This window comes from Crinia signifera, chromosome 7 (assembly GCF_055691185.1).
Source record: "Crinia signifera chromosome 7, ASM5569118v1, whole genome shotgun sequence".
In the NCBI taxonomy this organism is placed as follows: Eukaryota; Metazoa; Chordata; class Amphibia; order Anura; family Myobatrachidae; genus Crinia; species Crinia signifera.
Window position 1 is genome coordinate 151,812,919 of NC_139223.1, and position 23,976 is coordinate 151,836,894.

Consider the following 23,976-nt stretch of genomic DNA (forward strand, 5'->3'; position numbering starts at 1 on the left):
GGAGGTACGCCACCCCCTTAAGAAAGCCCGGCTCAGATTGCAGAGGTTCCAGTGTTCCCCACAAGCACCATCTCCAATACCTATTTAGTACCACATCCAATCCGGCTGTGAACAAATCATTCCCTACAAAGTGAATTGGCCCCTCACTTTGCCATAACATTACAGGAGAACCCACATCTCCAGGTGTGGATCCACCCATCCAATTCCACTAACGGATTCTAAATACAGGACCTACCAATCGGACTGGACTTTTCTTACCGATCTAAGGGTGACTATATCATCAGTGTCATTTTTTATAATATCTTTTTATTGTTATTTTAATTTGTCTCTATTTTATCTATGTAAGAGATTTATAATAAATTGTACAATCTTTTTTCACCATACACCTGGCCATCTCAAATCGATTATTATATTACAAATGTTTATATCATTTTTCATTGTTTAGCGCAGTCAACCACTTATTTTCCTTTGATCACAGGGACCGTGCCTACACCCGGACTTAGCCAGGCTGGCTTTGACGGGGTGGCTGTTGAGGAGTCGGTCTTGAGGAAAAGAGGCTTTCCACCTACAGTCATCAAAACATTGCTAGCGGCAAGGAAGCCCTCATCAGCAAAGGTGTACCATAGGATTTGGCAAAAGTATTTTCTTTGGTGCGAACCTAGGAGGTTTAACCCTAGAATATATAAACTGGACAGAGTCCTAGGTTTCTTGCAAGCAGGCCTGGACATGGGGTTGAGCCATTCGTCCTTGAAGGTTCAAGTGTCGGCTCTCTCGGTTCTTTTCCAGAGGAAAATCGCTACATCTTCAACAATACATATGTTCTTACAAGGAGCACTCCACCTACAGCCACCCATATGTCCACCAGCAAATCCATGGGATCTCACCCTAGTGCTGAGACGGCTGACCAAGGCCCCGTTCGAACCTTTGGAGTCAGTTTCTCTGTCATGGCTTACCCTTAAGACTCTTTTCTTGCTAGCCATCGCATTGGCGCGCAGAGTCTCAGATTTAGGAGCTCTCTCCTGTAGACCTCCATTACTTATCTTCCATGAAGATAGAGCAGTTCTCAGAACTAGACTTGACTACCTCCCAAAGGTCGTATCTAGATTTCATATAAATCAGGAAATCGTGGTTCCAGTTTTTACTACCACCACTTCGGACTCACAAGAAAGGGATGTTTCTTTTGTAGTTCGAGCCCTTAACATTTACGTGAACAGAACAGCGTCAATATGGAAGTCTGATTCCCTATTTGTCCTCTTTGATGCCCGGAAGCTGGGTTGGCCCGCTTCAAAGTGCACCTTGGCCAGGTGGCTAAGGTCCACCATAAGACAAGCGTACCTGTTGGCGGGAAGGCCAGTACCTCATTCGGTAAGGGCGCATTCCACCAGGTCTGTGGGGGCATCGTGGGCCCTGCGGGCAGGAGTCTCGGCGGAGAGCATCTGCAGGGCAGCCACGTGGTCTTCGGCTCACACGTTCATCAAATTTTACCGTTTCGACACCTTTGCCTCAGCCGACACCTTTGACAGCAGATAAGAACCATTTGGCCCATCTAGTCTGCCCCTTTTAAACATAGTGTTACCTCAAACCCTATTTAAGCCTTATTTCTTTGTTAGGATAATCTTATGTCTACCCCATGCATGATTAAACTGCTCTTCTGTGTTCGCCTCTACCACCTCTGATAAGAGGCTATTCCACTTGTCCACTACCCTTTCTGTGAAGTTGGAGTAGTTGTCAGCATCTTTCTAGCCAGCTGGTCGACAGAGGGGGCAGCTTTATGCCCTGACTGTTTTTTATTTCTCCTTGAAATGTGAAGCCTACTGTCTCCGTACCCTCAGACATTGACAGAATCCCTATCGCAATAGATGTGGATGCACTGATGAGGACTGTTTCAACTGCATTTTAAGCCAGGTGTCTTTCTTAGGGCCACTGGGTATGCGGGCAGTACATCCAGATGTCCTCCAATTACTGGTCTCCTCTAGGTGCTCTGAACATTCCCGCTCATCTAAGTTTTTCCTACAATCTCGATGATCCATGTTCAAATTGAATGGGAGACATGGTTATCCAAATGTTCCAGATTGGCCATGGCATGTGCTGTATGCTGGTTTCCTGGGCCTCTACATCGACTCTCCTCTGTGTCTACTTCTATGGCTGGATCTTCTATTTCAGGGCTCATGCTTCTATCCAGAACTAGCCCACCTTGCTTTGACTGGGTGGCTCTTGAGAGATTTATTCTGAGAGCAAATGGTTCTTCAGAAGAGTAATTCTTACCATAATTAATGCCTGTAAACCTTCAGGTGAAATGTATACCATGTTTGACAGCTGTGTTTTATGTTGTCTGGCCAGAATCTTTGACCCCAGGTTGTTCTGGCTCTCACTGGCCTTTTCCTTTCTGCAGGCTTGTCTACATTTTGGCCTGTGGTTTTCTTCCTTGAACGCACAAATCTCTGCCCTGCCTGTGTTCTTCCAGTAGCAGATTACACTCTTTCAGGATGTTTGGCCATTTTTTTCAGGGATATCTCCTCTTGCAGCCGCCATTTGTTCCTCTGGTGGCTCCATGGAACCTGTAATTTTTTTGCATGTTCTAAGGTCCCCTCCCTTTGGGAGGGTTGAAGTTTGTTGCCTTATGTGGAACAATGTGTTCTTGCTTGCCATCACATCTGTCCAGTGGATGTCCCACCTGAGCACTTTATCTGGTCACTCCCCCTTTCTGCACTTCCGTTTAAGATTGTGCTGTTCTGTGCTTGGGTTACCTACCCAAGGTAGTGTCTCTATTCTATTCAATCATCAAGTAAATGTTTTATTGACTTTTCAGTGTTTCAGAATCTTCACTGAAGAAAGCCTTTTAGGTTGTGGTGAGGACTCACCTCATTTATGTGGACTGAGATTTTCCAAGATTGGATTCTATGTTCTGTATTATTTCCATGTGTGGAGCTGGCAGGCTTCTAAAGAGACATTGGCACGGTGACTCTGCTTGACTATACACCACACCTAATCTGCAGCAGATTTTCCTGCCCCTGTCTTGGTGACTACTCATTCTATCCGGTGTATGGTAACATTTTGTCTACTCATTGTGGCACTTCTGTAAAGCAGCTTTGTCCAGCTGCCATGTTCTCTGCCCAAACTTCAACTTGTTTCTATGCATTGGACTCCTTAACAGCTTCAGGGACGGCCTTCAGGCAAAGGGTTCTGAGTGCTGCTCAGGAGCGTCCTCTTCCATAAAGGGACAGCTTTGAGGCATGCCTGTGCTCCCTAATGGAGGAAAAAGGAAAGAAGATTTGGTACTTATTTCCTAGCACGGCGCCCGCGATTTTGATTGTATTGATCGGGTCGGAAAAATCGCGTCGATCGCATGCCAACCAAATCGCATGCGATGCGATCGACCCGATTTTTACATTGGAATCAATGTAAAATGGTCCCTGAGACCCGATTTTACATTGATTTCAATGTAAAAAAAAACCAAAACCCCCATTTTAATAGAAAATCCCCCCTCATGTTTTAAATGCCCCCCAATGTTAACGCCACCCCACTATTGACGCCAACCCGAATCGTGGCGAGCCCGGGAGGGGCGGCGGTGCGCGTCCTCCGACCTTTTCATACCCCCACTATCCACGTCGGCGTGGAGTTGACTTTCTAAAGTGTGGCGAGCACAGCGAGCCACCGAGCCCAAAGCGTGGCGAGCCCCGCGCATAACTTCACAGGTATACACGTCCCCTCGCGGGGCTCGCTACGCTTCGGGCTCGGTGGCTCGCCACACTTTATAAAATCAACTCCACGCCGACGTGGATAGTGGGGGTATGAAAAGGTCAGAGGACGCGTACCGTCGCTCCTCGAGGGCTCGCGCTCGCCACGCTTTGGGTTGACGTCAATAGTGGGGTGGCGTTAACAATGGAGGGGCATTAACCATACTTTATAACCATATTCAATGAGAAATTCACCATATTGGCCCATTTCCCATTGTCCCCTATATAAAATCGCGTTGATCGCATCGCGGCCCATTATAATGGGCCGCGAATGACGCGATCAACCCGATTTTGACTTGAAAAATAATTCAACATTATTCTCTATGGGAAAAACGCGTCGGTTGCATCGCGGCCCATTATAATGGGCCGCGATGGACGTGATCAACGCGATTTTCTCTTTCACCAGCAAATTAGCAGGTGATTGACAGAAAATCTGGTCCATCGCGTTGATTGTATGCCTTAAGTACCTTACACTTAAGGCATACAATCAATGAGACTGGCGCAGTGCTAGGAAATAAGTACCGAAGATTTCAGTTCTTACCTTGTTTAATCATTTTTCTTTGCTTCCATAGGAAGCACGCGGTGCCCACCATCACCCACCAAGGTTTTGGTTCCAGTTTTCTACTCGCCTTTCCTCTGTGTATGTTTCGGTGTGTGTTCCCGTCTTTCTTCTCACACTCCTTCTCGCACCTTGCCCTGGGCTTGATAACTTAACTGGCTGCCTCTGTATAGAGAAGAGGAAGTCATGGGGCTGCTGGGAAATATTAACAACTTTAGGCCTAGACTCTCTCCTCTCAAAGCTAAGTGTTGTCCCGGTATCCGCTATAGAGTCAAAGAACAAGGTGAGATCATAAATCTCATTACTCTGCTTACAAATTTATATAAGCACGATCTGCGTTGAGCACCAAACAAAGCGGCACTCAGTATTAGTGGAGCACTCAGGGGCAGTTTGCTAATCCCAGCATCTGTCACTATTTGCACCAGACCTTAGTCTTGTCCATGTAATATAGATTTAGCATGAATACTGGGTTGTGTCTCACTCTGTCTGTGTCTGCATTTGTGAACTGTATTCCCAGTGGTGCCAAGAGAGTGGGCGAGGGGCTACTAATTACCTGGGGTCATGTCTGATGGAGGTGTCCCCATTACTTGGCAGCTGCAATAGCTCTGTTCAGTCCAGCACATGCTGCTGTGTGCTGGGCTGCAATGCGGATAGTGAGGTGCTTAAAGTGCTATTTATTTTTTTATTTTAGACTAAGGATGCATGGACACGCCTCTCACGATTAAGCCACAGAAAAGTACCTGGGCCCGGCCACACTCTCTACTGCCCTGTGTGTTCCATGTGGGAACACCCTCTTTCACCCTTGTTCCTTCTCACCAGTTGTAGTGATTTCGACGCGCCTTGACGCATATGGGTCTGCAGGCACAGATTTGTGTGCTTTCGTATTCATGACCTAATCATTTGCCAAATTATGCAAAGTACGCTATGCCAACTCAACGCCGCTCATTTATCTCCTAATGTTCCTGTAATATAAATATTCCACTTATACTCTATATCAGGGCTGGGCAACACAGGCCCTCCAGATGTTAGTGAACTACACATCCCAGGATGCTTTGCATTAGTTTTGCTATGTTGCCATGCTGAAACTGATGCAAGGCATGCTGGGATGTGTAGTTCATTTACATCTGGAGGGCTGGTGTTGCCCAGCCCTGCTCTATATAATAATCAAATAATTGCATTTTTTTATATCTTTCAGATGAGCCTGGAAAGACCCCCAAAAACACCAATGCCTGTCCTCATAGGGTTGAAGACACCGTATGGATTCCTTACCACAACAACTGCTACGCCTTCCTGATAACCCATAAACGATGGGCACCCGCAGTCTGCCGCTCTCTCCGTACGTTATGACTGTTTTGTATGCCCATGTTATGTGTGGAGTTTATATATGTTTTTGTTTTATTTCGGGAGAGGGAGTGTGAAAGTCGGCTTCCGACATAAACAGTTATTCACCTCAACTAAAATGGAATATTGTAAGTATATTGCATATTGCACGTTTTAAAATCAAGCATGCATTCCGGGTGACTTCTGTACTGCTCATACAGGAATCTCTGGGAAAGTGGTTGCTGCACCAAATTGGGTGAAGGGTGTGAACTGTGGACCATGGGGCCTATGTGTGCTAGGTGGTACAACATAGCACATACAACATGAAGACAACATGATTAACATTTGAAATGTTGATACTTGACCTCAGCTTGGTACATCTGCAGCTCAGCATTGGATACAGGGCTTGCTTTAATGCAATGAAGGCCTTTAATGGTATCTGCGCCATTTCAGGATCAACCCGTCTTCAGGATACGCCAGTAGAGTGAACTACGGTATATATCCATGGTGAAATATAGCACTCACAAAATTCCAGATATCAGTTGCTGGGGTGCCCACGGCTCAGACTCCACTATTCCAAGTGTGCCATATACATCCAGTTAAGCATTAGACAATATGCACAACACTAAATGATGTCTTGGTTAATTCCGAATGGACTATTTTGGGAGTGTTTGACTAAAGGTTCATACACACTGGGCAATTATGCCAAACGTGTATGGACAGCGATCATCGCTGGGGGGGAAAGCCACTCAGTGCATACACACTGAGCGTTTTTCCCCCCTGTCCGGCGCCATCAGTGCGGGGGGGGGGGGCAGACGGCTTTGCATAGCGCAGCGCTATGCTAAGCCATCCTCAAAGCCGCTCATCTGCTGGTAATATCAGCAGATGAACGGCTTTCCTGGCGATGATGCGGGAGCGGGCATCACCGCTCATTGCTGGGCCATACACGCTGAGCGGCTTTCAGCTCAAAATCGCCCAGTGTGTATGGGCCCTAAGACAAGTAAAATATCTTTGATCGTGTTTAGCGCAGTTGGGGAAAACAACTATTCTACAGAGTGGAATACAAACATTACTCCTCAGATCTCTTTTATTCTATGACAAATGATATTTCTTCTTTCTGATGGACTGGACATTTTCTGCTGTCTTGGAACCCTCCATAGACATGTTACCAACTGTTCCAAAGACCCAAATTTACAGGAATGTACACCAAAGCACTTGCCATCAGCTGTGGCATGTTTATGCGCATGTTGTGATTAATACAGTTGAACTCGCTGATTCACATCTTTTTATTAACGATTGTCATTACATTTTGCACTGTGATATCTCAGAGAAAGATCATTAAATGTATAGATCAGCAATGACTTAACATTTCCTGCAGGTATACAATACAAATCTCTTTATGATATAAACTGTTTTGTGATTACTCTTTATGTCACACATGCCACCTTGTCAGTTATTGCTGTATATACTTAATGAGCGCATTGTCTTGCAGACCCAGACGCGTACGCCCTGAGCATCAGAAATGAGGCTGAAAATACGTTTGTATTTAGTCACCTACAGCCATACATCGACCTTGTCAAATGGGTTTGGTTGGGAATGATTTATGATGGAAATGGTGAGTCTTGTATAACATCCAGAAGTGGTATATATGTACAGTATATGTATATGATGCATTACGGCCATGAATGAGAAACAACAATCTACTCAAGAAAAAAATTAATTGTGCAAAGCTTGGAGAGTGATAAAGTTGAGTGTAATAAAGTACCAACCAGTTAGCTTCTTATTGGCATGTTACTGGCTGTGTTTGAAAAATAACAGAAGCTGATTGGTTCAGGGCTATTTATCTGGATACAACTGATTGCTGTAAGCCATCTACATGAAGCTGACCATACACAGCATGTCTAGATTCTGCAGCTAGAGAAGGGGTTATTATGCAGTTTGGCCAGACATGTAAGGGTTAATGTGGGCGAGATCCATATGATCAGTACTTGGACATACTGTACTTCACCTCCACTACCCCATTCATCCATACAGCATCATCAGGGTTTTATCCATCCACCTGTTACAGCTGTGTGCACCAGGGGTGGCCAACCAATCAGAGGCAAAAGAGCCCAAAAATATGTTCTGGTAAGACAAAGAGCAGATACATTAAAAAATGGCCATGGCCTAGCTTCTGAAAGGCCACACCCCATTTTTAAATGAGTTTTCGCCTACAGATGGAGCGAGCGGGCCTTATCTTTGTATAAATGCCCAGTATAAAGGCAGCTGGGCAGCGTCTCCCTGCCCGTCTCCGCTTCAGGGAGACGCTGCCCAGTTCGGGAAGGGGGGGACCGGTGGCGACGGAGGGGGAGGCGGCGGTGACCCCTGTCGAGCTCCGTTGCCACGGGCGCCGGCTCCATCTGTAGCTGGCACAAGGCCATGTCTCATTTTTGTGTTCACGCCTTTGGAATGTCGTTTGTAGGAGAATGTCCTTGCAATAGGTTTAGTTGCGACGACTTCAAAACTCATTTGAGTTATTCTACAAGTTTAAATGAGTTGCCAACAAAAAAAAAGTTCAAATAATTTTGTAGCATTCAAACCTCAAGGGAAAAAAAAAATTGAAACAGGCGCGCTGTGTATATATTGAACAATATATACACAGATGGAGCCAGTTTCATCTGTCACAGATCCGTTGGGGGTGACGTCATCAAACAGGCAATTAACATAGTATACACTTAATAAAGCAAAATGGAAAAAACAATAATACAAAAAACACTGGAAATACAGACACAAATTATATCTGTATTTTCAGTGTTTTTTGTATTATTGTTTATTTCCGTTTTGTATACAGATGTAGCGCCGCTCATCCAGCACCGGCACTCGCCAGACCGGCCCCGCTGCCGACCGGGCGCTACATCTGACTGGGACACGCATCCCAGTTTACTGTAGGCGGGGGATGGGAACCCTGCCCGTCTCCGCTTCAGGGAGACGGGCAGGGTTAGGGGGGGAGGTGGGGGAACGTGGCGAGGACCGGCAGCGGGGGGAGCTCTGTTGTAAGGGGAAGAACGCGCGTCCCCTTCCAAAGTCTGGCGGGGGCTGGCAGGTTACAAATCCACCGCCGGCCCCTGCAATGAAGAGAGGCGCTACATCTGTATATATATAAAATATATATATATATGAATTTAAAAAAGGGCCCTGCTTACCATGGACCCGGGGCACAGCCAGGAGGGCTCAGGATGGCAGGCGTGGATTAAGCAGGAGCCAGAGATGCCTTACATGCAACAGTACCCCCCTTCCCTACAAATGGCGGCAGAGACTGGACACTGCTGCCAGCTTCCCGGCGGTGATGTGACGCTGCAGCCACACATCGCAAACAGAAGAGCCACATGTGGGTAGCGAGCCGCGGGTCAGCCACCCCTGGTGTACACTGTCATTGCCTCATTTTTCTCACTATACAAGCATCTGGTTTCTGTCCTTCTAATTAGAAGAATGTAAGTGCAATTCTGATTGGATGCCGCTGATGGCAGCACATTTTCACAATTGTCATGCAATGTACATTATCTAGGAATACAGTAGATAGTGACTTCCCCAGTTCTGGGATTGCTATTGCTTGTGCCTTTTCACAAGTCTGGGCCTACTTTCTTGATTGCTGTCATCAATAACACTACATGGTCTATGACGGTAACTCCCATTTGGCTTTAAGGTTTTGGCCAGTTCAGTTGTTGCCTTATTTATCCTCTACAATCTTAGCGCACCTAAGCTGGTCACTGTAACCTAAAATGTATTATCCAATGTGTGATACAAGTTGTCTTTCTCCAGAAAAACTGCTACGATGGCACGATGAGTCCTTTGTGCAATACTCAAACTGGAAGGACGGGCGACCAACGGTGACCAATACCAGCTTTTATGCAGCGATGAAGCTAGATGGTTTTTGGGATATTTTCCCCAATCCGAACAGCTCTGAGCTGACATTTCTTGCACAACACTCCATCGTGGCTTGCAAAATCGAAATGGGTAAATCCTTTATGTGTTTCTGCCATATTGTATTACGCACACAATAACATAATACTGGAAGTGGTAAATGGACAAACGCAGGATATTTAGAGGGTGGTTTCCAAATGTAATCTAAAATCTTGCCCTCTGCAGTGCATTGGAGTAAGTATGGGAATCTGGGGAGGGTAACAGCCATGAATATTTTTTATACACTGGATACTGTATGGAATACAGTATTAATATTCAACATTACAGGTTGGCTGTTTCGAACATTTTAAGAAGATAAATGGTCAGGAAAAGGTTACACATATCATAATAAATCCACAAACATAAAATAACCAGTACTGCACTTTCTAAACTCACAATCTCCCACTTCATGGTAAGGCTCCTGTCTCTTCCTCCTGGCAGCTACTCTCTGGTCCTTTGGAATTTTTGAGGGCTCAGATCCACACATACCAGTAAGTGTGGTAGAAGAAGCTGGTACACTAGGCATGTGCAGCAGCCCTGCTCTGTCCCTTACACTGTATGATGGGGTGACAGCTTTATTGATCATATTATATACAGTACCAGTGCTATTGTCACAATTTAAGGCACTTGCCCAGTGGAGGGGGGTTTCTGGGTAACCTGCGTTTGTCTATTAAAGGAGCTAGATTTTATTTATTAATTTCGCATACTACAGCAGAGCATCTGTTACTAAGGCTTTAGGACAAGATAGACTGAAACCAGGGTACTTATATAGAGCATTCAATGGGCGGTATTCAATGAGCCTGATTCGCCATGTTTTTATGGCGAATTTGTGCTGTTTGGCGAATTTTGGACTAAAACGGTGAATCACCCTATTCAATGACCACATGGCAAATACATTTGAAGGTTTTTTCGCCATGATTCACCGAGTAGCAATTGCTATCTTTTGATGGAGAAGTGGAATGTGAACTTTTAAAATAAAGTGTTTTTTACATTTGGTGTAAAAAAATCAGGAATTTTATTCTGAGGAGGGGCATGCTACTTTTATTCATGTGCTGTAAGCACATAAATATATATTTAATTTAAAAAAATGTTTTTTTTTTTGTTTTTTTTTTACACAGCAGCCAGCAGGGGGCGCCGGAGCTGAGCCGCTCCTTACATATTCATATATTCACTGCACCCGATCGTTACGATCGGGTGTAGTGAATATAGGTCCCCTGCTGGCACCCCCGGGGGGCAGCCTGTGCTGCCTGGCACCCGGGGAGCCCACCTCCCCCCACAAACGTTCTGGGGCAGGCAGAGAGACTTCCATCTCTCTGCCTGCCACCGTCCTCAGGCTCCCTGCGGCATTTGCCGCAGGAGCTCATATTCACTGGTCAGGGGCTCGCTGCCCCTGACTCGTTGAATACCGGAGCCGGTGAGGCTCCGGAACGTGGCGAATGTGCAGCGAATCCAAAAAAGGATTCGCTGCACCTCGCAGGTATTCTCATTGAATACCGCCCAATGTGTGTGTGTGTGTGTGTGTGTGTGTGTGTGTGTGTGTGTTTATGGTGGTGACAAATTTTTGTTTTGTTTTATCTTTTTCTCTTCTTAAGGTTCAAATGAAGAACATATGAATGCATTGCCATCTGCGATACTTTATGGGAGTCTCACATACCATGTTCTGCAAAAGAAGCTTACGTGGTTTGAAGCCATTAGGGAATGTAAGCAAAGTGACAGCCACTTGGCCAGCATCCACGACCCATATCAGCAATTATTTCTGGAGCATATTGTAAGACTAGATGGGTTCCCACTTTGGATTGGTCTATGGAATGATGATGTAAGGGCACCGATGTGTCTATTATTTACTATTAATTGCTTTACAATTACATAGGAAGTCTTGCACAATTTATATTTTGTTCTTTTTGAGCAAGAGACTTTAGTGTTTCATAAAGTGTGCTCCAAATTATTGGCCAGCATTCAGCGTAGCCAGTCTCTGCTGGTTGTATTTTTTTTTTTTTTTATGTTAAAATTCTTAAAAAATTATTTTATGTTAAAATGTTTGTAAAAAAAAACAATTGGTCTCTTTTGTATCATTGTTCTGCCCAATAGGGGATTGGAACCAGTCTGGGATGGTCAGATGGCACTACATTTAATTATACACCTACTTACATTAAGAAGGCAGTACGTTTTGAAGGTTGCACTTATCTGGATACAAAGGGAATCTGGAACCAAAAGGGCTGCTCAGAGATGCTAGATGGTGCACTGTGCTATAAATCATCTGCAAGTAAGTTGTAATAATAGTTGACATACCCTGCTTATAAGATATTGCCTGGTGATAATATTGCTGTCACCAGAAATAGCCCGTACTTACTACATGACATGTTGCAGTGCTACTTGTCGCAATAAATATTTTGTTATTGCCATCTCATTATGGTGATAACATATATATGTTTATGTGTGTGTATGTATGTATCTGTGTGTATGTATCTATTTTGTGTGTATATGTATGTGTGTATATGTATGTATGTATATACACACACAGATACGATGAGGGTGGCACTCCAGCAATAAATTAATTCAGCAGTCAAGTGTCGTGAACCAACGTTTCAAATGTTATTCCAACATTTTTCATCAGGGTGTGAATGGAATGTTGGACTAACATTTGAAACGTTGGTTCACGACACTTGACATTTATTGCTGGAGTGCCACCCTCGTCGTATCTGTGCATTGGAGTGAGCTTCTACTCTCTTCTCCTGGGAGGGCACCCGGACTTTGTTTATTTGAATTATGGAGTGCCAGCCATTTCTTGAGTTATGGAGTGCCAGCCATTTCTTGGAATATATATATATATATATATATATATATATATATATATATATAAAACAAGGAAGAAGGAGCGCACGAATGAGCAAGTATATCAGATTTTACTTAAAAAAGTGTATAAAGCTCACATACATTATAGAAATAAAAGATCAGCATATCCACCCAATCACCAGCACAACGTCTGAAGCCAGATGCATGGAACTCGGACGGGGAGAGATGTTCACAGTCAACCCGGCTGTATGGCGGCGTCAGCGGCACGATCAGGGAGAGAAGATACTGGACGGAGCAGCAAGGTGAACTCAGCACGTCGTGCCGCTGACGCCGCCATACAGCCGGGTTGACTGTGAACATCTCTCCCCGTCCGAGTTCCATGCATCTGGCTTCAGACGTTGTGCTGGTGATTGGGTGGATATGCTGATCTTTTATTTCTATAATGTATGTGAGCTTTATACACTTTTTTAAGTAAAATCTGATATACTTGCTCATTCGTGCGCTCCTTCTTCCTTGTTTTACATGTCTTGCAATTCCTGAGGCTCGAGCAAGCCTCTATTGGAGTGAGCTGCACCTACCACTATTCTAATTGGACGGACTAGAATATTATCCTGTGTTGCGCAGATTGGTATTGTTGTTGTATATATATATATATATATATATATATATATTATATGCCTCATTTATCTCCAGATGAAAAGATTCCCATCTTTGTACTGGCGACTGTTATTAGCCTCATTGGGATTGGCCAATGAGGCCATTTTAAACCTTTTATGCTTTATTCATAAACTTTTAGAACCCTATTATCAAAGGATTTTCTTGAAAGAGTAACACTATTTTTGGACTAAAAGAAAAGGATTTTACAGGACCCTTTTAAGGATAATATCAAATTCTATAATAGCTATAAGATTGTTTCATTGTTCCCCTGATGAAGTCTTTCTAAAGACGAAATGCGTTGGGACGTTTTGCATATCTTCTTTTACTTGTGACTGTTCATTGAAGGACCAAGTAAATAATCATTGGATAAAATCTTCATGGCTTCATTGAAATTCGATCACATTGTATGGACTGTGTATCTAAAACCCTCAGGGAACATTGCGGTTGCCAATTTTCAACTGCTTTATTTTTATAATTGCATTTTTATACTTGAATACGGCCGCCTGCAGTCTGGCTAGAATACACTGCTGAGGCCGGGTGCTGAGAGGTCGTAGCGTCTCACAGCAGGACATGACGCTCTGGGTAGCCGAGCTGCAGTGTGTGCTGACAGTGACAGGAAGTCACATCGGGAGCAGCAGCAGCACAGCCAGGGCCCTGCTTCACATACTGAAGTTAGCCCCGCCCACCTCAACAACATCGTGCATCAGGCCTGCACCTCCTGCTCCTCTCTTCTCACTGCGATGAGCTAAGCTGTTTGAAGCCTGATTCTTCTCCTGCTCCTCTCTTCTCTCTGCGATGAGCTGCTGGAAGCATATGCTTCTTCTCCAGCACGCTGTCAAATCCCTGCTCCTCTCAGGAAGAGCAACACAGTCACACAAGTGAGTTGTGTGTATAATGGGCTGTGGGGGCTGATGTACCTTGTACTAGGGGGGGCTGTGTTTATAATAGGGACTGGGGGCTCTGTATAATGGGGAGTGGGGTTGTGTGTATAATGGTTAGTGGGTGTGTGTTGTGTGTATATATAATGGGGAGTGGGGGCTGTGTGTATAATGGGTAGTGGGGGTGTGTTATGTATATAATGGGGAGTGGGGGCTGTGTGTATAATGGGTAGTGGGGGCTGTGTATATAATGGGTAGTGGGGGTGTGTTATGTATATAATAGGGAGTGGGGGCTGTGTATATAATGAGGAATGGGGGCTGTGTGCATAATGGGGAGTGGGGGTGTGTTGTGTTTATAATGGGGAGTTGGGGTGTGTTGTGTGTATATATAATGGGGAGTGGGGGCTGTGTGTATAATGGGTAGTGGGGGTGTGTTGTGTTTATAATGGGGAGTGTTGTGTATATAATAGGGAGTGGGGACAGGGGCAGGCTGGGCCGGGGGGGCAGGGTGCCATTTTCCCCCGGGCCGCTCTACATGTACTTTTGCAGGCCGCAGTGGCTTTAGGTGGGCACCCGGGCACGTATTACTTGGTGCAAGATGAAAGACCGGCGGGAGATAAAAGACCCGTTGGTGCTGCTGCCTGAAGAAGCAGGCGCAGCCGCTGCTCAGTCCCTGGCATTGCCACTGTCCTGCAGACCCTAGCGCAGCCTCTACGCTGGAGACCCCGGGACCGCCGCTACCCTGCAGACGCCGGCGCTGCCTCTACCCTGCAGTCGCCAGCGAAGCCTCTACCCTGCAGATGCCGGCGCAGCCTCTACCCTGCAGACCCCAGGACCACCGCTGCCCTTCAGACTCCGGAGAAGCCTCTACCCTGGAGACCCCGGCACAGCGTCTACTCTGGAGAACCTGGGACTGCCCCTGCCCTGGAGCCTGCCTCTGCCGAGTGACTGGTGAGTCAGATGAACACAGGCCACTTTTTCTGGGGGAAAAGTCATCCCTTTTAAATGCCTGTTCTCTATCCCTCTCCCCTGAATAGCCTCCCCTCCCTCTCTCTCACCCTGCCTCTTACTCCCCCTGTCTCACCCCTCTCCCCTTTTCACTCCACCCCAATTCTCACCCCCCCCCCCTCTCATTTCTTTTATATTTTTCTTTCCCGTCTCTATTCTCTCGCCCATCCCTTTTAAATTTTCTCTCGCCCCATCTTTCATCCATCCCCCCACACTCTCTCTCTGTCTCTCCCTCACACCCTCTTTCACTCCCTGTCTCTCCACTACACCCTCTCTCTCTGTCCCTGCCTCACCCTCTCTCGCTCCTTGTCTCTTCCTCGCACCCTCTCTCGCTCCTTGTCTCTTCCTCGCACCCTCTCTCGCTCCTTGTCTCTTTCTTGCACCCTATCTCGCTCCCTGTCTCTTTCTTGCACCGTCTCTCGCTCCCTGTCTCTTTCTTGCACCCTCTCTCGCTCCCTGTCTCTTTCTTGCACCGTCTCTCGCTCCCTGTCTCTTTCTTGCACCGTCTCTCGCTCCCTGTCTCTTTCTTGCACCCTATGAATACCTCTCCTGGGGGAGGGCAGAGATACAGTGATGCCTGTTGCAGCCCCTGTCTCTCTCTATCTCTCTCCCCCCGCTCTCCTTCTCTGTCTCTCTCCCCCTCCACACTCCCTTCACTGTAGTCTCTTCCTATCTCCACTTCTTCTCCTTCTCTCCTTTCACCTTCTCGCTATGCGCTCCTTCTCTCTCTCTCCCTCTCCATCTGAATCTTGTCGCTAGCATGCAAGGGAATTTGTTCCCAAACACATCCCCTCGCATGTGCCCGAACCGAGGAGAAATCATTTGATGGTCGCTGACCATCAAATGAGTTCTGCAGCCTTTGGTCTGCAAAGTCAGTCAATACTTACTTATCATATGGCCGCAGATTGGCAAATTCGGGGCGAGCGCTGATGCCATGTGACGTCTTACCCAGGGGAATGCCCAGCATTTTTATGGGGATGCCCAAAAACCGCTGGGAGTTCCCCTGCTCCCACCCCCTTCAATCCCACTATGGAGAGAACAGTCTGGCGAGTGTGATACTTGCCGAAGCCATTAGCTCCCAGAGTGTGCACATGCGCATATGTAGACCCTGACCATCGGGGAAAGGGACGAATTTTGGATCCAAAAGAACAGGTCTGAATCAACTGCTCTTTCCACAGCCCCCAGCCTCCTTATGGGCCAGGGCTCTGGATTTGCCCCCAGGCTAAAAATTGCCAGCCAGCCCCTGGTGGGGGCTGTGTGCATAATGGGGAGTGGGGGTGTGTTGTGTATATATAATGGGGAGTGGGGCTGTGTGTATAATGGGTAGTGGGGGGGGGGGTGTTGTGTTTACAATGTGGAGTTGGGGTGTGTTGTTTGTATAATTTACTACTGTGATGGGTGTACTGGCTTTAATATGGGTGAGATGTGTGTTATGTGTAGGGGCACAGTGCTGTAACTATGAAGGGTGCAGGGGGAGATGTTTGGGAGTCCCAATGGCCAGCAGGCACTCCCCTGCATCCTTTTGAAGTTTCAAATTAAAAATAAAAATGTAAATGTAGTGACACAGGCATTGATGCTGCAGTCCTGTTATCCCCCTGTACAAGGTGATGCTGCAGTCCTGTTATCCCCCTGTACAAGGTGATGCTGCAGTCCTGTTATCCCCCTGTACAAGGTGATGCTGCAGTCCTGTTATCCCCCTGTACAAGGTGATGCTGCAGTCCTGTTATCCCCCTGTACAAGGTGATGCTGCAGTCCTGTTATCCCCCTGTACAAGGTGATGCTGCAGTCCTGTTATCCCCCTGTACAAGGTGATGCTGCAGTCCTGTTATCCCCTTGTACAAGGTGATGCTGCAGTCCTGTTATCCCCCTGTACAAGGTGATGCTGCAGTCCTGTTATCCCCCTGTACAAGGTGATGCTGCAGTCCTGTTATCCCCTTGTACAAGGTGATGCTGCAGTCCTGTTATCCCCCTGTACAAGGTGATGCTGCAGTCCTGTTATCCCCCTGTACAAGGTGATGCTGCAGTCCTGTTATCCCCTTGTACAAGGTGATGCTGCAGTCCTGTTATCCCCCTGTACAAGGTGATGCTGCAGTCCTGTTATCCCCCTGTACAAGGTGATGCTGCAGTCCTGTTATCCCCCTGTACAAGGTGATGCTGCAGTCCTGTTATCCCCTTGTACAAGGTGATGCTGCAGTCCTGTTATCCCCCTGTACAAGGTGATGCTGCAGTCCTGTTATCCCCCTGTACAAGGTGATGCTGCAGTCCTGTTATCCCCCTGTACAAGGTGATGCTGCAGTCCTGTTATCCCCTTGTACAAGGTGATGCTGCAGTCCTGTTATCCCCATGTACAAGGTGATGCTGCAGTCCTGTTATCCCCCTGTACAAGGTGATGCTGCAGTCCTGTTATCCCCCTGTACAAGGTGATGCTGCAGTCCTGTTATCCCCCTGTACAAGGTGATGCTGCAGTCCTGTTATCCCCCTGTACAAGGTGATGCTGCAGTCCTGTTATCCCCCTGTACAAGGTGATGCTGCAGTCCTGTTATCCCCCTGTACAAGGTGATGCTGCAGTCCTGTTATCCCCCTGTACAAGGTGATGCTGCAGTCCTGTTATCCCCCTGTACAAGGTGAAGCTGCAGCCCCATTCCACTGCAGTAACATGCTCATGCTGCCGTCGCCAGTTGTCCTATTCTTCCCACATAGGCATTGGCAAGTGGAAGACCCTGAGCTGCCAGCGCCGATGAGCAGAAGACCCAGCGACCAGTGGTTCAGGTACACAGCGCTGCCTATACAGAAGGGGAAGGGCACAGTGCAACCTGTCTCAAGCCTTTCATACACTCTCACTCCCCCTCCCTGGTTATTAGTGTGTGCAGGGTGTGCCTGGTCCCTCCAATACAGCAGCTGCCGCCATTCCTCCCTGGCCCACTCTGAGTCTATGTCTTTACCCCCTGAGAGCAACTCACTCTGGGGTAGATTTATTATAGAGGCGCTAAAGGCTACTAAGATCTTGGCTGCCGAAGCGGGGGAGCACCAACTCCCCCCTCCGGCGATGCCTCCTCCAGCTGACATTGACGCGCTGTCTGCTTCTCCCCGGCCGGCTGAAGCGGGCATGCGCGGGATCTCGCTACTCACATGAAATCCCCAGCGCAGCTTAGATCCAGCAGCATGGACAGCGCTGTCCCTGTGTAGGCATAGGGCATCGCTGCCTGCAGCTGTCGAAGTCGATAGCTGCAGGCGGCGGAATGGTCAGCGATGCTGACTGTTCATAAATTAGGCAGGAGGCAGGCGGGCACTACGAAATATCGTAGCTGCGCTATACCTCCTGCCCCACAGTGCCACACGCTAGACACCCGCTCAGTGGGTGCCATAGATCAGGGGATAGCGCATATTCCCCTGATTGCCTATTAATAAATAATAAATCTGTCTCTCTACCTCCCTCTTTGTTTCTATCTCATACTCTCCCTCTCTCACACCCACTCTCTCCCTCTTACACACCCACTTTCACACACACTCCCCTCTCTCTCCTCCTCCCTCACTCTTTCACACACTCTCTCCATAACACCCCCCCCTCTCACTCTCTTTCTCCCCCCCCCCCTCTCTCTTCCCCCTCACACTCTCTCTTTCTCTTTTTCCCACTCTCACACTCTCTCTCTCACTCTCTCTCACTCTCTCTCTCTCTCTCACTCTCTCTCTCTTCCCCCTTCACACTCTCTCTTTCACACTCTCTCTCTTCCCCCCTCACACTCTCTCTTTCCCACTCTCACACTCTCTCTCCTTCCCACTCTCATTCTCTCTCCTTCCCACTCTCATTCTCTCTCTTTCCCACTCTCACACTTTCTCTCTTTCCCACTCTCACTCTCTCTCTTTCCCACTCTCACTCTCTCTCTTTCCCACCTCACTCTCTCTCTTCCCCCCTCACACACACTCTCTTCCCCCTCACACTCTTTCCCACTCTCTTTCTCTTTCCCCCTCTCACACTCTATCTTTCTTCCACTCTCTCTCCCCTCTTTTTCTCCTTTTCTCCCTCACACTCTCCCTCTGTCCCTCCACAAACGCTCTACCCTTCTCTTTCTATCTCTCTCTGTCTCTCAAACTTTCCCTCTTTCTCTCCCACCTTTGTGTCTATCACACACTTCTCAGTTTCTGACTCATGCATTCTCTCTTTTCTTCTCTCTGTCTCTCTCACACACACACACACACATACTCACACACACACGTTCTTTCAAAGGTTTAGTGCAGTGCTACATGCAGCAACATACACATCTGATTTAGGCCCAGAGTGTTCCAGAGTTTTCTCCAGCCATTGGAGAACACCCCCCATAGTAGCGATAAGTACGCCCATAGGTGGATTAAGACATACCCCCCTAGGCGGAGCATGACACACCTCTAAGTGCCTCATTCTACTAGCAGATAAAATCTCCCTGAAACTAGTTTTCAAAAGTAGGCAAGTATGCCCCACACAAGTGGTGAGTTAACTGTTTGAAGCCAATGGCTTCTGTAGCAATTGCTCATGTATACCTTCAGTGTATGCTTTATTTTATAAAGTATGCAAATGTATGTACAGTAGCTATCTGCCCTGCAATTTCTCTATTTAATTATCCATCCTGATTCTAAATATTCCCATTTTTTAGAGTTGCTGTAACTCTTGTTTTAGTTTAAAACAATCCACTGCACCAGCAAAAATATAGTGTAAAGCCCCAAACACACTTGCCGATCCCTGCTGACACCATTATTGGGAGCGACAACATGCAGGACGAGGGAAGGGATCGTTACCAATGCATAGGAGCATGCATTGTTAATGATAATCAGTGTCTACACTAGGCGATATAGTAAAACATATCACTCAGAAGGGCCCTTTTTTAGTGATATCGTTTACTATATAGCCTAGTGTGTATGGGGCTTAACCTATTCCCATATTTATATTGTTGATGTAAATTTATTTGCAAAAAAAAAAAGGAAATGAGTATTATGCATGGGGTTATGCACCATGGGACAAATGTTTTAAGTCCCGTACATACAACACAGTTTTTGTGTGTGAAATTGTTTAAAATACTGTGTATTTTATGCTCATTATCGTTAATTATTCATTCTCCAGTTAACAATTCTGCTTACTCTACAAACCCCGCCCCCATCGACAGACTCCACCCCCATTAGGGCTGCTCCCTGAAATTTCCCGGGCTGGTTTTCCATCCCAATCCGCCCCTGAGGGAACCTACTTCATATTGAATTTATCATAAAAAGTTAGTGCTGAAAAAACATTGCTCCAAACATTCATCGTGATTGTGTAAGTCTGCGAGACATAAGGTAATTCATGCTTGTTGCTTGCAGATGATCGGTTTAGGACGACCTGTGGCAACGAGGGTGTTTAGCAGCACTGACACAAGTAATGCCCTCATATATTGTCTTTATTGTCAGGTGGTGTTTTCAATGTAAGGATGTTAGAGAATGGGGAATGCCCCATATCTTTTTGTTTTACTTTTATTTCATTTTACTTATATTGCATAGGCCTCATTGATATTTGAAGCACCAGAACTTTTACAATTGCAAATTTAATAAAATGTTCTTATCTTAAATACTTGTTGTTCTATTTTACAGTACAATCTAAATTGTATGCAGAAGATCAGCTGTGTCCCAGAACACCTGGTTCTGGCCAATGGGTACGTCAGAAGGATTACTGCTATGGGTTTGACATGAAGATTTACAACTACTCTGCATACACCAGCGAGGAGGCCAGAAACTTCTGTGAGACTTTAGGTACGTGACCAAACATTTATTGGCATCAGTGTGGTTAAGAAAACAATAGGTCAGGAAGAGGCTGTTCCAATAAAGTACACTGGAGAGTACTACTGGCAAAAATACACATCCCTGGTTTTATATTTTCTCACCTGGTTTTCCAGTGTCCAAGTGCCTAATGAAAATAATAAGCATTGTAAGCATTTATGTTTTACCCATACACTTCAGTTGTAAAGGCCCCCATATACCCTCGGCGATCCAGCTATGAGCCGCCCTTGAGGTGTTAGAACTGCTTGCGATATATCGCCTGTGGTCTTATTTGCCTGCCAGCAATCCCAGAGATTACTTGTGCAGTAGGTGCAGCTCACAGGCTCCGGTGCAATGCGCACGGGCGGCAATCGCAGGAAAAGAGCCCACATTCACCCCTAGCTTGCTTTGTATGACATACACCAATGATTGAATCTAGGACAAAAAGGAACTGGACACAGAATATGCAGCAAACTGACGTGTATGAATTTGCCTCCTTTGGGACAAGTCTTTATGGGTGATTTCTAGTCTTTCAATAAAAAAAAAAATGAATGTAGTAATTTATAATGTTCTATGTTCCATGTCTTAAGATATCAGTTGAGCCATGTTCTTTATTGAACAATTGGCTGGATCCACTGTCTAGACAAGGCAAATGTGTAATGGGCCATCTGCGCCACCAGACCACAAGCTCAGTCCTCACTCACATATACCAAATATAAGATACTAACGTCCTGCAAGAGACTCTTATTAAAAAAAACTCTCCTTCACCTCTGTCTTCCTCTGCTGGACAGTTTCCCACTAAGGGGGGTATGCAATCTGGGATCACAGCTGTTGACCCCCACCGACAGTCGTGATCCTGGCCCGTTTGCGGTCTGATCGACCACAGAACGACAGGCGGGATTCAATGTCCCACCGCTCAGTGCAAAGGGGATGTGGCCGCGAAAACGGCTGTGGATTGGCGTACTGCGGCCGTGATCACGACAATCCACGGCCGTTATAGGCAGAATGGGCCTGACGACTTCTAAAGTCGGGCCGGTTCTGCTGTGATCCCGCTTCAATGCTGTCGCTAAAGACAGCATTGAATAGGGAGCCGCCGCTATTTACCCCGTCGGGAATAGCGGTGGCACATTGCATACCCCCTTAGACTGATAAAACAAAGAACACCCAGTTACACAGATATCCAGACAAACTGGGTCTTGACAACCAGGTTACTTGATGTAATATCCTAATAACAGTGAGATGCATGCAAGTAAAGGTATCTTTAAACACCACAGTTTGAACCTTCTATCAATACAGGACAGATATACTGTATACTTGAATCCCTCTCAAGGACAGAATGTTTCATAGGGCCTATATCTCTTCTTTTCTTTTTTTCTTTTACTTCATTCATATATTCCTTCAGTGAAGATAATTGTACTTATGTCCCACATGGTTTATCCATCTTCCAGATCCCACCTCCACACTGTTGACTATAAATGACGAGGAGGAAAATGCTTTTGTTAGTAGATATTTGAAGGCTGATACACTTCTCACCAATAGAGTTTGGCTCGGCGTCAATTCCAGCGCGAAGGGTAAGTGACTGAGGCTGCCTAGCCCCTGGGTCTTCTTCCCTGTCATGCTCTCCTATTTCTACACAATAGGAAACTGTGAATTTCGAAATAGTTACTACACTTTCTCTGTTGGCAATGCGGCTAGGCCCTTTTCTCATTCATGGTTGCACAGGTGGTGATGGGGCAGAGGCACTGGTAGTGAGGGAGCAGAGACTAAGGTGGTGTGGTTGTTTCAGAGTCACAGGCATTGAGGTGGACATACTCATAAGTGTGGAGGAATGCATAGACAGGTGTGAAGGGATCAGAGGTGCATGTAAGGAGGGGACAGAGATACTGATGGGGAGAGGAAAGAAGCACCAGTGTAGAGGAAGGTACGGTTTGGAAGTAGGATTTGGCCCCAAAATCAGACAATGCCGGGCTGCTCCCGACCAGGCGTACGGCCTGCGCAGTGTGAACGGGTCATAGGTCACGCTGCGCAGGCCGCACTGCTGTGCCACCGCCCACTCCCGGCTCCACTTCAGCCACTCAGCAGACACCCACAACCTTCTCACTGCCCGCTCCCGGCTCCACTTCAGAAGCTACGACACTCAGCAGACACCCGCACATGTCACACCAGCACTGACTGCCTCCACCTGCTCCCCCCAAGTAAGTTAATGTGGGGGACGGGGGGCGGTTTTCTTTTAGGGATGACAATCTCGGGATTGAGAATTTTTCAATCCCGATTCCCGGGTTTGAAAAAATGTCCCGGGATTGGCATCCCTAGTTGGGAGACAGCAGAGGTAGTGGCATCGGGTAGTATACGGTCACTAGGTCGACAAGCATAAGGTCAACACCACTAGGTCAACATGCAGGAAGGTTGACATGGGTTAGGTCGACACAAGCATTAGGTTGACATGGTGAAGGTCAACAGTCAAAAGGTTGACATGGGAATTTTGACGGGTTTTTTTGGAACCGACGGGCTGACATTCGGGACATAAAAACTGCATATAAAGTAAAACAGTATCCATGAATCATAAAGGACATTAACATTAGGACGATCTTATAAAAATATGGTCACTGATAATAAACCTGAGTCTGCCTGACTGTGCCTTCCCTGGGCAAAGTGTCAAGCAACAGGTTGGTCACTTAGTCCTGTTCTAATTGCATTCCTGATGGCAGAACGGTGGACTGCCATCTTTTCCCTGTCAGTCTTGGAGACATATCCTAGCCCACACGGACACAAAATTAGTTCTGCTATAAGCATGAATGAAGCTGTCGCCAGAATAAAGATATCGACAAGTCAGACCGGTCAAGCACTTGAAGCATCCGTCATTTCATTGTAGGAAATGGGTGGGGTTCTCTTTGCCCAGATTGGTGACGTCAGGCTTGACAAGCCAATCCCTAAGGGCCCAACCTCTTTTGTAACAGGGCAGGATGTCTGTATTTTCCATCCCCGAACCCTCAGTCACTCTTGATGATAGGCCACAGATATTTAGCAGTCCAGCTAATTTAATGACTAATGATTTTATTTATTATATTCGAATATCCTACCAAAAGTGAAATGTTTTCCATCCCTGCAGATCAGAAAGCAGTATTACTAAATGGATCTCCTATGCAATATAGTAACTGGAGCACTGTGCAGAGAGAAACTAGCGGCTCATGTGCCATTTTGTTACCTGAAACTGGAACATGGCACAAGGTTCCATGTATGCCTGGTCATGGAAGAGTCGTCTGCAAAATGCCTCTGAGTAAGTTCTCTTGAATTAATGTGCTGTAGAGGTCACTTTTCGGTGTCTTTT

The 23,976-nt window shown here is 46.5% G+C and overlaps 1 protein-coding gene across 2 annotated transcripts in view; it reads left to right on the plus strand.

Moving 5' to 3' along the window:
* LOC146020677 (lymphocyte antigen 75-like) overlaps positions 1 to 23,976 on the plus strand; it is a 341,840-nt gene that overhangs the window by 315,485 nt on the left and 2,379 nt on the right. The window contains exons 51-58 of one of the 2 annotated variants that reach the window (XM_083153965.1): positions 5,492 to 5,632; positions 7,109 to 7,231; positions 9,415 to 9,609; positions 11,148 to 11,371; positions 11,644 to 11,818; positions 20,484 to 20,642; positions 22,097 to 22,219; positions 23,758 to 23,925. In XM_083153965.1, coding sequence (XP_083010091.1) covers positions 5,492 to 5,632; positions 7,109 to 7,231; positions 9,415 to 9,609; positions 11,148 to 11,371; positions 11,644 to 11,818; positions 20,484 to 20,642; positions 22,097 to 22,219; positions 23,758 to 23,925 — 1,308 coding nt within the window. Of the gene's footprint in view, positions 1 to 5,491; positions 5,633 to 7,108; positions 7,232 to 9,414; positions 9,610 to 11,147; positions 11,372 to 11,643; positions 11,819 to 17,591; positions 17,661 to 20,483; positions 20,643 to 22,096; positions 22,220 to 23,757; positions 23,926 to 23,976 lie in introns of those variants that run through there. The other variant, XM_083153966.1, reaches the window with a different exon arrangement.